The 15,218-nt window shown below is 37.3% G+C and overlaps 1 protein-coding gene across 1 annotated transcript in view; it reads right to left on the reverse strand.

Moving 5' to 3' along the window:
* Window positions 1–1,159: 1,159 nt before the first annotated feature.
* CRTC3 (CREB regulated transcription coactivator 3) overlaps window positions 1,160–15,218 on the reverse strand; it is a 55,924-nt gene continuing 41,865 nt past the window's right edge. The window contains exons 6-14 of the mRNA XM_089501973.1: window positions 12,585–12,623; window positions 11,478–11,563; window positions 8,912–8,961; window positions 8,052–8,266; window positions 4,301–4,599; window positions 3,089–3,280; window positions 2,736–2,816; window positions 1,871–2,078; window positions 1,160–1,368 (exon numbers count right to left, since the gene is read on the reverse strand). Of these exons, the coding sequence (XP_089358099.1) occupies window positions 1,160–1,368; window positions 1,871–2,078; window positions 2,736–2,816; window positions 3,089–3,280; window positions 4,301–4,599; window positions 8,052–8,266; window positions 8,912–8,961; window positions 11,478–11,563; window positions 12,585–12,623 (1,379 nt within the window). The remainder of the gene's footprint in view (window positions 1,369–1,870; window positions 2,079–2,735; window positions 2,817–3,088; window positions 3,281–4,300; window positions 4,600–8,051; window positions 8,267–8,911; window positions 8,962–11,477; window positions 11,564–12,584; window positions 12,624–15,218) is intronic.

A 15,218-nucleotide genomic window follows, 5' to 3' on the forward strand; every position in this document is an offset into this window, starting at 1 on the left:
AGACCTAGGACATCACTATTCATAAATACATTGCTACTGTGATTTATATAGTCCTTGCAGACACCAGCATACTGTTTATGTATATTTTACCGACCCCTGTAGCGGTTTAAAAAGAAAAAAAAAGTTGAGTGGTTACTATAAACAAAAATGTTTTAAAGCCACTTAACTGCAGTGGAATTGCATACCAAGAGTCAAACATACGAAAAACCCAAGAAGTAGCAAGAAACCAGTTGCCTTCAGGTGCATGTACAATGAGCATATTCAGTCCTTTAACTTGTCTTAACAAGTCAGGAGTAGCTAAACTGTATCACAGGCCATATGTAAAATACAGATTTTACAAGACTGGGAACCTAAGCTACCGGTTTGCATATTTTTCAAAGAAGGCCATGAAATGAGTTAGCAAATGTGTATCTTGAGCAAGCCCTACAAGAACAAAAAAAAGGGGGGAAAAAACTGATCATTCACAGTCTGTCAATCAGGAAAGTGACTAGTATTAAGGCACAGTAATTTGTTTGTATAGGTGTGGACATATTGAGAGCAGTTAATATCATACACCTGGTTAACAATTAGAGGCCATGGCACAACGGACTTATACACTCTTATTAAATTATCCAAAAGCAATCAATGAGGTCAGTGGTTTTAGTCTGTATAGCATAGCTGTTTGTATGTTGTAAAGATAAGTACGTCTACCATAGAAGAGTTCTTTTTACATTGCGACTCACATCTACAGGAAACACAGTTCTGTATGAAAATAAATCCTTAACTTTTTTTTTTTTCAATGAATAAGCATAACTGTTTTCAAAAGGAGCTGAAAATGTTTAAGATTATAAAAATTAAGGCAATGCCAAGTAACCACAAAAAAGGTGAAATGTGGTTTAAACTACTCAAGATATCTCATTGAGCATCTTGCATTCTAATTTACAAGGCACCAATTACTGGCTTGTATATGTTAATAGTCATACAAAACAACAATAAAAACATTCCCAGAAAGAAAAAAAATTAAGAGGACATAAAACTGTTTAATAAAAAGTGCAGGAATTCTCTGCGTCCAAGTAACGTGTCAGGTTGAACCGACATATTCTGTGCTGCGCGATCTTCTTGGTTTCTTTCATTTCCTTGAAAAAATGGGGAGCAGTCTGTACTCTGCCCAAATTTAGGATCACAGCTTGTCAGAACGAAAACTGTCCTCTATGGAAGGGTCAGACAGAACCATGTCTGGGTCACTCAACATGCTCAGCCCATCCAAACTCAGAGGTCCAATTTTCAGATCTTCATCCAAAGGAAATGCATTGTCTACATCAAATCCCATCTCCGAAACTCCAGCCACGGCATTGCTAATATCCCTTGATAAGCTGTTACTTGTATCATCTGAAAGAAAAACATATAATTTTAAGGTAACCTACTATCTGCTGGATGTTAAGCCCCAGTTGTATTCATCTATATAACTGATCTGGTTAATGAAAATCCATCTTAAAATAATTCAAAAAGGTCACATTCAGAATATTAATTGATATATATATATATAATTAATATTCTGAATGTGACCTTATACACACACATATACATACACACACCGTACTTGCCCGATTAATATTAATTTAGGAAAAAAAGAAAAAGCCTAAATATAAGACTATCCTATAGGAAAAAGGTTTTACTAGTAAATACTAATTCACATGTAAACTATTTTTTCATACAAACTATCTAGATCTGACAATATTTAGGTACACATCAATGTTATATGAAATTTTATTTTCAATCTGTTTCATTACAAAGCACATGATCAGCTGCCATCGGTATTTGAAGCAGGGAATCTTTAAAACAGAACAAATCCGTACTTAAATGTAAAAACACAACTGTTGTCAGGACAGACCTGTTAAGATTATATTTGGGACACTTCCCCCACAGTTGGAATATAACAGGTTAGCACGCAGCTGAAACTGATCCTGGAGATTTCCATGACTGCCTCCTAGCCCCATCATTGCAGCCTGAGAGTACTGCAGGTTCATGCTTGGGTCAAACAATGCATTGCTGTTGGGAAGGGAACTGCTGGCGTTTCCAAACATGTCATACTGGTCTTGCTGCAACAAATAAAGAAAGCTTATAAATCCATGACACTGACATGGTGTACTAAATAGGATCTGGACAATATACATTTAGAAACAAAAAGTCTCAAATTGCACCGCGTCAGCCATAGAAAGAAACATTTGGTGAAGATAATAGCTTTATTGGCTACCAAGTATAATAGATTGCAAGCTCTCTCTTTTCACAATCTCGGCATCTCCAAATGGATACCTTTTGCTTATTACAATGGATAATAATAATAATAAAGTTTTTTTTTAAAAATAAAAAGGTTGTAGTCACGTCCCAGATTATTCTTCATCTTATCTCTTACGCCTATTTGTAACATGTAAAAGGACAGGAGGTGTGTTATAACTTTCAGGTTGGGATGACAGTAAGATTCAAAAGCAATTTTCACTATTAACGGATCATAGGAAGTGAAGTTCGCTTTACATGAAATACCCTGACCATAGCACTGGTGTATGTTTAAGCTGAAACACCTAACCAAATAACATAAAATGGTACATTAAAAGAACAAAATATGGCATGTGGTTTACAGTGCTGGAATTATCTTTTATCTCAGATAATGGCCATTTCGTTTTAACATTTTGGACATGGAAAAAAAAATGTTTAAAGCAAACAGATAGGCCGATGAATGTTATTACCTCATCACTAACCTGCTGCCACATATGCCTGCCCTGTCTTGTAGGCTGCTGCTGATCAAAGAAAGAGTCTCCAAAGAAGCCACTTAAAGAGTTCTGTAGAAGGAAGTAATAAGAATGAAGTCACAGAGTACCATATAAAAATCATGCATACTGATGTAGTCTGCAAAAAGTTCAATAACTGGTTAAAAAAAAAAAAAAAAAAAAAAAAAAAGAGGCTGCGAATGACATTGCTGACACAATGTATATAAAAGACTCTTAATGGAAATGTTATTCATTTTAGTAGGTATTATAATTTGCTCTAATAGTTAAAAAATAAAAATAAAGATAAAAATTGCAGAGCAGGCTGGCTAGGGAATTGTACTCACATTAGCCAAGTTCAGATCCAGTGGAGGACAGGGCACTGGTGAAGGTGGCTGGAAGTTTTGGGACTCGGGAGATTCATGGATTTGTTGATGTGTATGAAGAACCGAATGTGGAGAATGGTCTTGATATAAAGGATACGGAGGAGGCGGCTCCATAGGAGGCAGAGAATGAGGACTCCTGTCCATATTAACACCCTGCTAAAACACATGGGAAAGCTATCAGTTTGCTTAGAAGTGATTTCGACTCAATAAGGCTCTCAAAAATGTACAATGTCTTATGAACATTCAATCCATTCAAATAAGATGTAAATACTTCCTTCCTATGATGATGCACAGATACTCAAATACAGACAGGATACAATCACAGTTTGCTACCTGAATTGTACCAACCACAGGCTGCACTTTTCTCTAATTAAGTCCCTACAATTTTGGATGCGATATATAATCTGTGGTTAGAGTTTCACGATGGTTAATGGATGTCACTGTGAAGCAGAAGAAGGGCCTTACTTTGTTAAAGCCAAATAGGTTACTGTGTGGAAGGGCACATTGCTTTTTCTTCACTATGTCTGATAAAGTTAACTTAAAATGCAGGGCACGTCAGCATTCAGGCCAGCTGATTCAGAAATAGATAGCTCTATTGCACAGAGAGGCAATATATAAGGAGCAGTGCTATGGCCCTTAATCAGAGGAACCAACTGCTTAGAACAGCATGGTGTCAACAATAATGGGGTAAACATGAGAAACAGTGCAGTACATTCTATAATCATTTATTTTTCAGTAAAATGAGGAGGCTTTAATAAAGAGCCTAAATGTATTGGTCTGTGATCCTACAATTTTGGCTTCTCTCGCCTCTTACACAGTAATCTCTGCTTATGAGTGGCCATCTTGTGGGAGCTGAGATACTTCTACACTAAACATTAGTTTAAACATTTTCCTTCAATGTCCCATTTAACTATGAATTGGTAAAGTGTCAGTTACCATTAGGGCCAAGATAAGATTGTAAACCGACCCCTGCTTGCTGAAGTTACCATTCGTTCATAAAACATTATTAAGTTGGTCAACTGTTGACTCGGCTGAGTAAACACAGCGTGGCTCTGAATCCATTACACAGGCAGATGCAACACGGTATCCCTCATTATTGCCAGGAGTAAACTTGTTTCTTTTCTGGGGACATAAGATCATCCCACACATACTTTTTTTTTTCCCAGAAGTTACCTGTGGATTTGAAGTCATGTTCAAGGGGCTTGTAGGTGAAAACTGTCCACTAATGCTTCGGTTAGACTCGCTGCTTGGCGTAAGGGTCAAAGGGCTAACAGGAGTGTGTCTGCGTCTTGGGGAACTTCCAAGAGCAGCAGTGGGGAGAGAAGGGTTGCTGAGGGAGGACAGCCGCAGAGACGGGTGAAGAGCAGGATTGTTGCAACCTAATGGAGGCCCATGGTTGTTTACAGGAGAAGCAAGAGGGTTATTATTCAGTGTTGCCTGGATGGAAGGATTACTGCGGGTATTCTGCAAACCTATGAGGAAGGAAGAAGCACACAATGTCAGTGCATTCATTTTCCAACCAGCATAATCGGTATATTGCCAAAACGATATGGTTTAAACCATGTATAGAAAAACATTCATTGAATACCAATCTGTGCCTGCATTGCTTTCAACACCTATAAATTAACCCCTTCGGGACCGCAGACATACCTGGTACAAGTGGTACCATGACGTACCAGATACGTCATCCAAAGAAAAATTCCCCGTCGCCACAACCGTAGTAATCGCGGGGGGCACTGCTGCGGCTGTCCGGGCAGATTAACACAGCCACCCCGAGCCTTTGATCACTCCCACGGAGCGATTCTTTTTTCAGCTGCAATAGGCAGCTTCAGGGAAGGGGGTTGTATGTTGATTGGGTCCTCACACAAGTGTGGGGACCTGCCACAACATTCGCCTCCTGCTTCATTGCTGAGATCGACAGTGCAGCGTTAACCCCTTCAATGCCATTTAGGGGTTAATAACTGTTTTATACGGTGCTCTGCTGCTGCTGGTCCAGGCAGACTAGCAACACCAAAAAGAGCCCCCACAAGCCCTTTGATCACTCCTACAAGAGTGATCAAAGAGACTCCTCCCTGCAAGCACCGGTTTACCTGCGATTGTGTCCTAGCTGGAGACCAAAAGTGAGCTGATGATGATCAGATCACCCCTGGCCAATAGGAGCGATCTGATCATTATGGCAGCCCCTGGATGACCCTGCCCTAGAAAGAGAGAGGGGTCATCTAGGGTAATAATGACCCCCCCAAATTATTAATAAAAAAAACCCAATTATTACCTGATCACTTGTCAGTGACATTTTAAATCACTGATTATTGATCGGTATCCCTGATCAATACAAGAGGCCTAAACTTGTCACTTACAAGTAATCTGATAAAAAAAATATTTTAAAAAAAGCTTACAAATTTAAACGTGCATGTTACAGTTTTGACTCCACAATATCTGGGAAACATGACTTATCTATGCATGTGGGGTACTGCTGTACTCGGGGGGGGTTACTTAAATCAAGACCTATTTTGTCTTCTGAGTTCACACATCAACTCAGAAAAAGAAACATGGTGAAACTGCAAAGTGGATGTGAAAATGTTTTTCTTTTTTTTGTTAGACTGACTTTGGAAGGCACGGTGTGGAATCAGATGCATGGGACAGGCCGATATGCCCCTAACCAGATTCCCTGAGCAATCTAGTCTTTGGAAATATATAGTTTTAGGGGGTTAAAATTAAATACAGGACTCAAATGAGATGCGGACCAAACAAACAAAACAGCATTTTTAAAAACTGTAATGCGCATGTTCCAATTTTGAACCCGCACTGCTAAAGAGACATACCCTACCCATGTATGTGGGGTATTCCTGTACTCAGGGGTGTTTCTTAATACTAATCACAAGTTGTTTCAGTAATTTCATGTACCCAAGGGGAAAAAAAATACTGAAATATGTGTTTGTGTTTGGATAAAATATACTGAAATATGTGTTGTTGTTTTTTTAAAGATAAAATACTTTGGGATGTCATATATACTTTTGTTCAGCAGTTTTTCTGTTTCTGGCCACTATTGGGGCGCAACTCCCAGCATACCACATTTTAAACAAAATCTTGTTTAGAAACAGCAATGCGCGTCATTCATTTTTAACTCTGTAAGTACCAAAATAAATCAAAATACCAGGCATATGTGGTGTTTCCAAAAACAGGACAAATACCTAAATACACTTTTGGAGTGTTTTCCCCATTTGCACTGGTTATATATATTTTTTTTTTTAGGTTTTTTTTTTGTTATTTTTTTTAATACTAAATGATGGTTTATATATAATATATTTCAAAAGAAAGCCCTACTTTAGTACTAACATGGTAAAAGAAACCCCTGGTCCTGAAGGGGTTAATTAAAACTGCCTGTAGCTTTAACTTTTCTATTTCTTTGTCAATGTAATGCAGCGTTTAAAAGTAAGCAGTCATTTTACTGCAGTCAGGCTTGGCTCCACGGAAAAAGGTAGCAGAACCTACATAACTAATTGGCTCTACTTCCCCCAATGCACTGCTTCTGACCCATCTTTTTGAGGATGCCAGAACTAATGCTTTCCACCATGTTAACCACTTCACGACAGAGCCCGTACATGTACGGGCTCACAATGCATTGTCATTAATGGATTTAAGGACATCCCGTTGTCCTTAAGGGGTTAAACAGGGTTTGGGAATAATTATGCAAACCTTAAAGGAAGTTAAGAGGACTGCTCCCATCACTCTGTACAATAGATGAGTTTGCCTATTTAAATCCTTTTTTATATGTTAAATTGGCATTTGAACTGTAAAATATAAAAGTTTTAAGGATTTCTCCAAATATTAAATTACTATGTAAAAAATGGTTACATTTGTAACATATTCACTGTTATGCCTGCCAACAGCTAGTTTAATGAATATGACATTTATGTACCCATTTTTAAACTTTAGAATGCAGTATTGCAGCGCAGATGAAGGCACTATATGGAAACAACATATAATCTCCTTCACCAATGTTTTAAAGTGAAAACGATGCAAAAGTAGAATACATTTTTCCATATCTTTTTAAGATGATATGAATAAGAAATGCCTGTTTTCCCAAGAGACAAACCCCTATTCAAAGCCACATAATGCCAGCATTATCAGAGTGGCTTGGTCAAACTGAAACGCTTGCATTTTGAAGTAAGGGAGTGGGCTTCCGGGCACAAAGATCCTTTTCAAAGTGGAAAACTTTCCAGGGTGTTTTTTTTTTTACATTTTTACTATCATTATTATTTCTGGCTTACCACTTATCCTGCTTAAAGCCAGTGCTACACGTATCATTTTTTATATATCAAAAAAGCAACATTGGAAGTAAGGTTAAGGTAAATGCCCTCAGACATTTTAGACTAAGCTACAGACCCGAGCACAGAATATAATTCCTTCTTTTCGCTTTAACACCAAAAACAAAATAAAAAATTACATTTGAAAACTACAGTGCTGCAATCCAATGCGGTATTATTCTGTATACTGAAGCATTGCAAAGAAACAAAACAAAAAAAAAAAAGAAGACATGTAGAAAGATTATACTCATTTCTATTTTTATGGTAATATGGATGCTGTGAAGTGAAATTACAGTAAGTTAACACCAAAATGTATTAACTTTGTTATTGGCCTTGACTGGACAGCATTAAAATTTGCCAGTCATTACATACAATTCAATAGTAATAAATACATTTTTATGAAAGTTAAACTCTTTTATGCAGAACTTTATGTATTCTCTTCAAGAATGTTCATTATACTAAATATACAATTTGTTAACCAAGACCATAATGCCTACTATAGTTTTAAACAACTTCATGCAAGTGCGATTCTTTTTTTATGCAGTTTTTATGTAATTATAACAAAAGACAAAAGCAAAATCAGACTATGATGTACACTGTGAATACACTGCACTGACCTGGAGATCCGCTAATGCCCAAATGAGTCATGGCTGCTGGGAGCCCACTTGTACTGTTCTCCACACTCATGTTGGCATACGAATCATCTGGATCCAAAGGGGTTGGCAGAGGTGATGGGAAATGCAAGTTTGTAAGGTCTGGCAGTGATCCACCTGTATTTGGATTCCCCTGGAAATGTGAGAGGGTCGCATTCTGATCAGATGATGGGAAAACTCTAAAATTAAATTAAAAACGCAAATAATCAGTGCCAATATTCAATTTGCATAAACACACTTACAATATTTTTCATTTAGAGCATGCCAACATATCCTGCAGGTCAATACAGTGGTATAGAAAATATGGTTTAAATATGCTTGTGTTAAAAACTTCAAGTTAAACATTTACATCCAAGATAAAACCCAAATGGAATAAAATCAATCTAGCATCTGTCTATGTTTTTTTATTGTCCTGAAATCTCATCATGAACCCTTAGTATATACTTGATTGGAATCCTACCAACACGAGAATGAATTTGCAGAAACATGATAAATATGATGTAAAACATCAACGTAAGAGACCGTGGGATTTCAGCAGAAAATAAATTGGGCTCCGTACATGCAAGAAAAGAAATTTATACAGTAGTGTCACACTTTTTTGAAACTTCACTCAAAAGGATAAGAATAAAAATGGATAAGAAAAAAATGCCCAGCTCGATTCAGGGATCTTGCCACCAGGGCATTTTTTTTCCCTTTTGTGTTACATTTTATGCATTAAAAAAAAATTGAAAGGAGGCAATCAGCAAAATTTACTCTTCTGTTTGTCCTTTAAAGATATTTCTTTTATGTAAGGAATGTAATAGAAAACTAGAAGAACTACATACTTGATGCCTGGAACTTCACAGGACCTTGGGCGAGATGTCAGAGACTGGACCTATAGAGAAATGGGGTGGTAGACATTAAAAAGAAAAAGCTGAAACTGACATTTAAGATTATTTTAAAGTGGAACACACCCACCCTATTTGTAATTACTAGTATAAGGTTAAAAATACATAAAAAATATTATAGTTAAATATTAACAGGTCTAGTTCTGGCATAATATATTTTCAAACGTCTGCATATTAGCCATTTGTATGTGGTCCAACTGTTACCTTAATCTACCGGGCAAACACTCTGACTCCTCAGCCTTTAAAAATCTTTAAATAATACAGTCTTGTTTAAATAATATATAGAGCAGTCCCACATTGGAAGGAGGAAAACAGTCGTATGAACAAAATATCAGGACTAAGTGACATTTAAGAACTAAACACACGCAATGAATTGTAATAACAGATATATTTAACAAGGGCTTTAGTATTAAATGAAATCCAGACATATTAGTTTTTTATTTGTTGTATTACTGGAAAGTGGAAGCATTTAGGAAGAGCAGCAACAAGACCCCGTACAGTCACAGAGGGGGTCACAGAGTTCGGAGGAGCATGGTGTGTAAAACTCGCCAACACTACACTAATTCCATAGATGAAGAGTTCCAAACTTCCACCGGCATTCATATCAGCACAAAAACCGTGTGGTGGGATCTTCATGGAATTGGTTTCCATGGCCAAGCAGTCATCTCATGTCACCAAGTACAATGGCAAGCATCAGATCGAGTGCTGTAAAGCATCCCGCCACTGGACTCTGGAGCAGTGGACACGTGTTCTGTGGAGTGACAGATGACACTTCTGTTTGGCAGTCTGATGGGTGAGTTTGGGATTGGCAGATGCCAGGAGAACGTTACCCGTCTGACTGCATTGTGCCAACTTTAAAGTTTGGTGGAGGAGGGATAATGGTTTGGGGTTGTTTGTTAGGGGTTGGGTTAGACCCCTTACTTCCCGTGAAGGGAAATCTTAATGCTTCAGCAAACCAAGACATTTTGGACAACTCTATACTTCCAATTTTGTGGGAAGAGCTTGGGGAAGGCAATCTTTTATTCCAGCATGACTGTACTCCAGCGCACAAAGCAAGGTCCATAACGACATGGTTGGATGAGTTTTGTGTGAAAGAACTTGACTGGCTGAACAGAGCCCTGACCTCAACCCCAACAAACATGTTTGGGATTAACTGGAATGGAAATTGTGAGCCAGGGCTTCTAGTCCGACATCAGTGACTGACCTCACAAATGCTTTACTGGATGAATGGGCAACATTTCCTACATAAAATCTTGTGGAAAGCCTTCTTAGAAGAGTGGAGACCTGTTATAGCGGACGGGGGGGGGGGGGGGTATTAATGTCCATTTATTTAGTAAGCAATGTCATAAAAGTCCCTGTTAGTAAAATGGTCAGGTGCCCCAATACTTTTATCCATATACTGTGTGTTATATATATTATATACAAGTATAAGTTCAAACTATCAGGAAACCAGAGGAGTCACGTGAATGAACATCACATGACACTGCTCCGTTTCCCTGGGGGCGTGGCCAGATAAGTTGTTCGAGAGGAAGCAGCAGGGCCCCTGCAGTAGTCCGCGAGTGAGAGATCTGCAGTTCAGGTAAGGGTGTATGAGCAAGTATGTGTTATTAAGGGAATGAATGAGTATCTGTAAATGAATAAGTATATGAGTGTGTGTGGGGGGGGTGGCACGGCATAGGGAGCCTGTAATCACACTCCTATCATGCCCAGGTTATAGCATGTGCTGGCTGTCTGGGCATGATAGGAGTGTGATTGCTGTTAATCATGTATAATATTGTTATTGATTTATTTTTTGGTGTGAACCATTTTTATTCAAAGTAACACACCAAAATGGGACAAAAATGCAATAAAATATATATATATATATATATATATATATATATATATATATTATATACACATATAATTAACAGCAATCACACTCACATCATGCCCAGGTATACCTACATTCCAGCATGTACTGGCTGACTTTGCATGGTAGGAGTGTGATTGCTGCTAACAATCATATAAGTTATATTGTTATTGAAATCACACTCCCATCATGCCCAGGTTCTAGCATGTACTGGTTGCCTGGGCATGATAGCAGTGTGATTGCTGTTAAATATAATATTATTAATATATATATATTAATATTGTTATTGTATTTTTTGTCCCATTTTGGTGTGTTACTTACTTTTAATAAAAGCGTGGTTATTTTTTTTAAGGAGGGGGGTAATTTTCGATTTAGGTTCGGTTTCGGCCAAGTGAATCCTGAATTTTCGGTTTTGGTCCAGAATTTTAATTTCGGTGCATCCCTTACATTTAATTCAACCTATGTAATCATACACATTTTTTAGGACAAAATTGCTACAATATTAAAGAGGCAACAATTATACCAGAACATAAAAAGGTTCTAAATGCTTAAACTGACAATTATTATTTACAGCAGCTTAAAGATGATTAGATCTTCAAATACACCCTAATGTGTCAATGATTTACAACATGCCATAAAATGATACTGCACCTTTTTGGCTTCCCATAGTTGTTTGGGCAGTGGCTTGGTAACATTCATAAAATTCTCCTCCGGCACAACATTAGGGAAATTAAAAACTGAAAGAGAAATGTCATGTTTCAGGCATAGGAACTAAAACCTGGAAACTTTAATCAATCTAAAAAGGCTACACATGCATGTTTCATGGTAAAACACCTATTGGCCTATGTTCACATGGGATTATCCAGACACCGATACAAACGAGGTGAGTGGCGTACAATTTGGAACTTTAGAAATAATGTTCAAGAAACAGTGAGCTCCCCATTTTACAGGACTAATGTACTAACTATCGAATAAGGTACATTTTACTGTTTGAGCACATTATTCTAGCTTATAGGTCATCATAATATTTTTGCTTCATACAGCAAAAAATATCTTTTTTTTTTTTAAAAGTCTTTAAATTTTATTCATCAATATTAATCTCCACAGAGGTTTACAGAGGAAAAACTTTGTGTGCATAAGTACTTCCTTATTAACACAAGGGCTCCTGGACCAGCATATCATTCTGTTGACCCAGTTCCATGCAATTATAGCCAGTATTTGTGTTATTAAGGACCCAAGCATGAGCGTGCTGATCTCTACATGCTTACATGAGTTGAAATTACTTCCACATGTGATATTACGAGTTTGCTATTGTATAAAATACCATAATAATTTCATCGAGCCCCCCCCCTCCACCAGTCACTCATCGACTATATTTTTGTTTCCCTAACTCTCATAATCCAGTGTTGCACATGACTGGCTACACATTCGAAGAAAGAAAGTTACAGAAAAACCTGTAAACATGTATATAACATACATTTAACACATTGAACACATGTATGTTAACAGTGGGAGTTATAATGCATTAGTTCCGATACGCACACTATGCAAACACACTTTTGGCACATATCAAATTAAATGCACAAAAATAAGGGGGTTTTGACTAAGCCCTTTCAAAATGTTCATATGTAACTTGGTTGCTGAAACGTTTGTTATGCCTGTGTATATTTAGCTTTTTTGTTGTTGTTTTTTTTAAATAAAAGGAGTAATGTAAGACGATAAGGTCACAAAACAAAAGGACAGGCACGATGACTATACCTTCTCCAAAGCCGTCAACTTCACCATCCTGTAAACTTGCTGCAAACAGAAGAAATAAAAGAGTGTAGATTATTTTCTTTTACGTTGTATTTACCACTTATGATAGACAGAATAAACAAAAGCCAACTAGTTTTGCCTGCCAACTGCCTCCTGATGTGATATACACATAAAACTCATTGAGGCAGGCCAGACGTCGTCTTTTTACAGTTTTCCAATCTCATTTACCCATGCGGTTTGGTTCAGCACTGTGCATGGCGTTGGCCTACTGGACCGATTAAGATGATGGTGAGAGAAAGGAGGATGCAGGAGTATCACTATAATTACTAAAATGTATAGTAAAGTCTAATACTCAGTTGGGATTGCTTGCATGTTTACCAGAGCAACCACTGTATACAATGCATATCTAAAAGATCTATATTTATATCTCAAATTATATAGAGAAGCTGAACACAGGGAGGCTACAGTTCAGCTGTGACAAGCTTAATGACTGATTTGATCAGATACAAACTGACTGTGCACACTTTAAAGGGAAACCACCATGGAAACAACATTTAAGTGCACAATATAAATGCAAAGTAGAGTATGGGGGGGAGGGGGTCCTTTTGTTTTCATCCTTTCTACTCCTGTTATATGACCTGCGCCTGCTTTCTAGATAAGCGGCTCATCTATGCAGGTATACTATAGAGATAAAGCATATAGACGTAGTCTTCCCATTGTTAACAGCAATGCAGTCATAGATTTGTATTCTTGTAGCCGGCACACTGCCATTCAAATGTTTGGGAACATTTAGCTGTTTTTGTGGAAACGAGGAAATGTGCAGCTGTGATAACATAATTGTAAAAGGGTTTCCTAATGATCAATTAGCGTTTTACACTTAAACTTGGATTAGCGAACACTACGTGCCATCGTAACAGAGGAACGATGGCTGCTGATAAAGGGCCTCTGTGCGTTTATGAAGATACTCTATTAAAAATCAGCTATTTCCAGGTACAAAAGTCAATTGACAATGTCTACACTGCATTTATAATGCATTTGATTGGATATCTTTTACGTTTCTTTCAAAAACAAGGAAATTCCTAAGGGACCCCAAACTTTTGAATGGTAGTGTCATTGCTGCAAAATGGCATAGCACTTGCATAAGTAGTTGCCTTTGCTGTGGCTAATATCTCCATGTTCTCGTATGCACACAAAGTACCCTAATATAGGCAGTGAAGCGGTTTAAACCTCACAAATCTAAACATGTAGAGATATGGATATCTTCAGTTGCTTATCAAACACAAGAAAATACAAAAAACACATAATAAAAAGCAGCATAATGCACCAATTTACATATTCATTTAGCCAAAATTATTCTACAAATAAAATGTAATTTCTCGTTTTACAATGTTTTTTCTGGTGACGGGCCAATCCCTACCCATGAGGCATTTTTTTTTTTATTACTATTAAACTCCAACATGCTCCACTTAATAGTCTGCTATCCTTTCGACGTTACTTTATCAAGACGTTTCAGTCCATAGCGATAGAAGTTGAAAGCTCCCCGTTGACGATGAATGTGGTGGGCAGAGATTTAAATGAATCAATATGCCTGAGTAACCAAACCAGAACACTGATTTCATCTATACAGGAACGTATGCAGTAAATGCTTAGTTAAAGGAAAGGGTAGGACAGCATGCAAGACACAAACAACGGGAGGATAACATGCAACAGTTTTCAAAAAAGTTTTTTTCCCCTCTTTTATAAAGCCAGTTAATATTTTTTATTGCATACGGCAGGGTTAATATCAACACTAAGTTTTAGATCCAAAAACTGCCTTAAGATTTTCTTTTCTTTCACAGAATGTTAATACCTTAAATAATGACGTCATATTCTGGTGGGGGGGGAATCAATACATAAAAAACTACTTGACTAAAAGGCAGGGCCAGATTTTGCGTTTCTTTTCATCATCATCATTTAATCTGATGCCTTCTATTCAACTTGTTTTACAACACTAATCTATCTAATTTGTACATCATCTAGACCTATACAGGAGTGTGTTCTGTGCATTTATTTCAACAGTAGCAAAATGTTGAAAACTTTTATAACCTTAACAGTAGTGTGTTAACTATTCGCAATGCTTTTAGGCCTATTTATAAAATATGAAGAAGAAAAAACAAAAAGCAAGAAAACCCCACATCATATAATGGGACACATTGCTGGTGAGACTGGCAGCTTCTCTGTATCATTTCACGCTCCCTGCAGGCGTGGCGGTTTTCTTACACTATTCCTTATTTACAGACCCCATGGACATCTTATGCTAACATCATTAATCATATTGCAGAACAAGTCCCTCCGGATTTGTCATGTGCTGGGAAAAATCATGCATGTGATGTGTGATCTTTATATGCTTGCAAACATTTCTGGCCAGATGTTATAGGCAGTTTGGAATATATATGACTTCCAGACTTATTGACAGCTATTAATGTAATTGGGTATGGACAAGAAAATATTTTTTTCCCGTTAGTGGTGGAGCGACACTTCACATCACACCTTATGATCATACCCTATATTTAATTGTGAATTATATTGTTGCGGCACTGCTAGAATATAGCGGTTTAGTTTTCAAATGGTATTGTTATTTATTTTACTTTTTTTCTC

This window comes from Sceloporus occidentalis, unplaced genomic scaffold (genome assembly GCF_023333645.1).
Source record: "Sceloporus occidentalis isolate IW3139 unplaced genomic scaffold, rSceOcc1.0.p SCAF_189, whole genome shotgun sequence".
Taxonomy (NCBI): domain Eukaryota; kingdom Metazoa; phylum Chordata; class Lepidosauria; order Squamata; family Phrynosomatidae; genus Sceloporus; species Sceloporus occidentalis.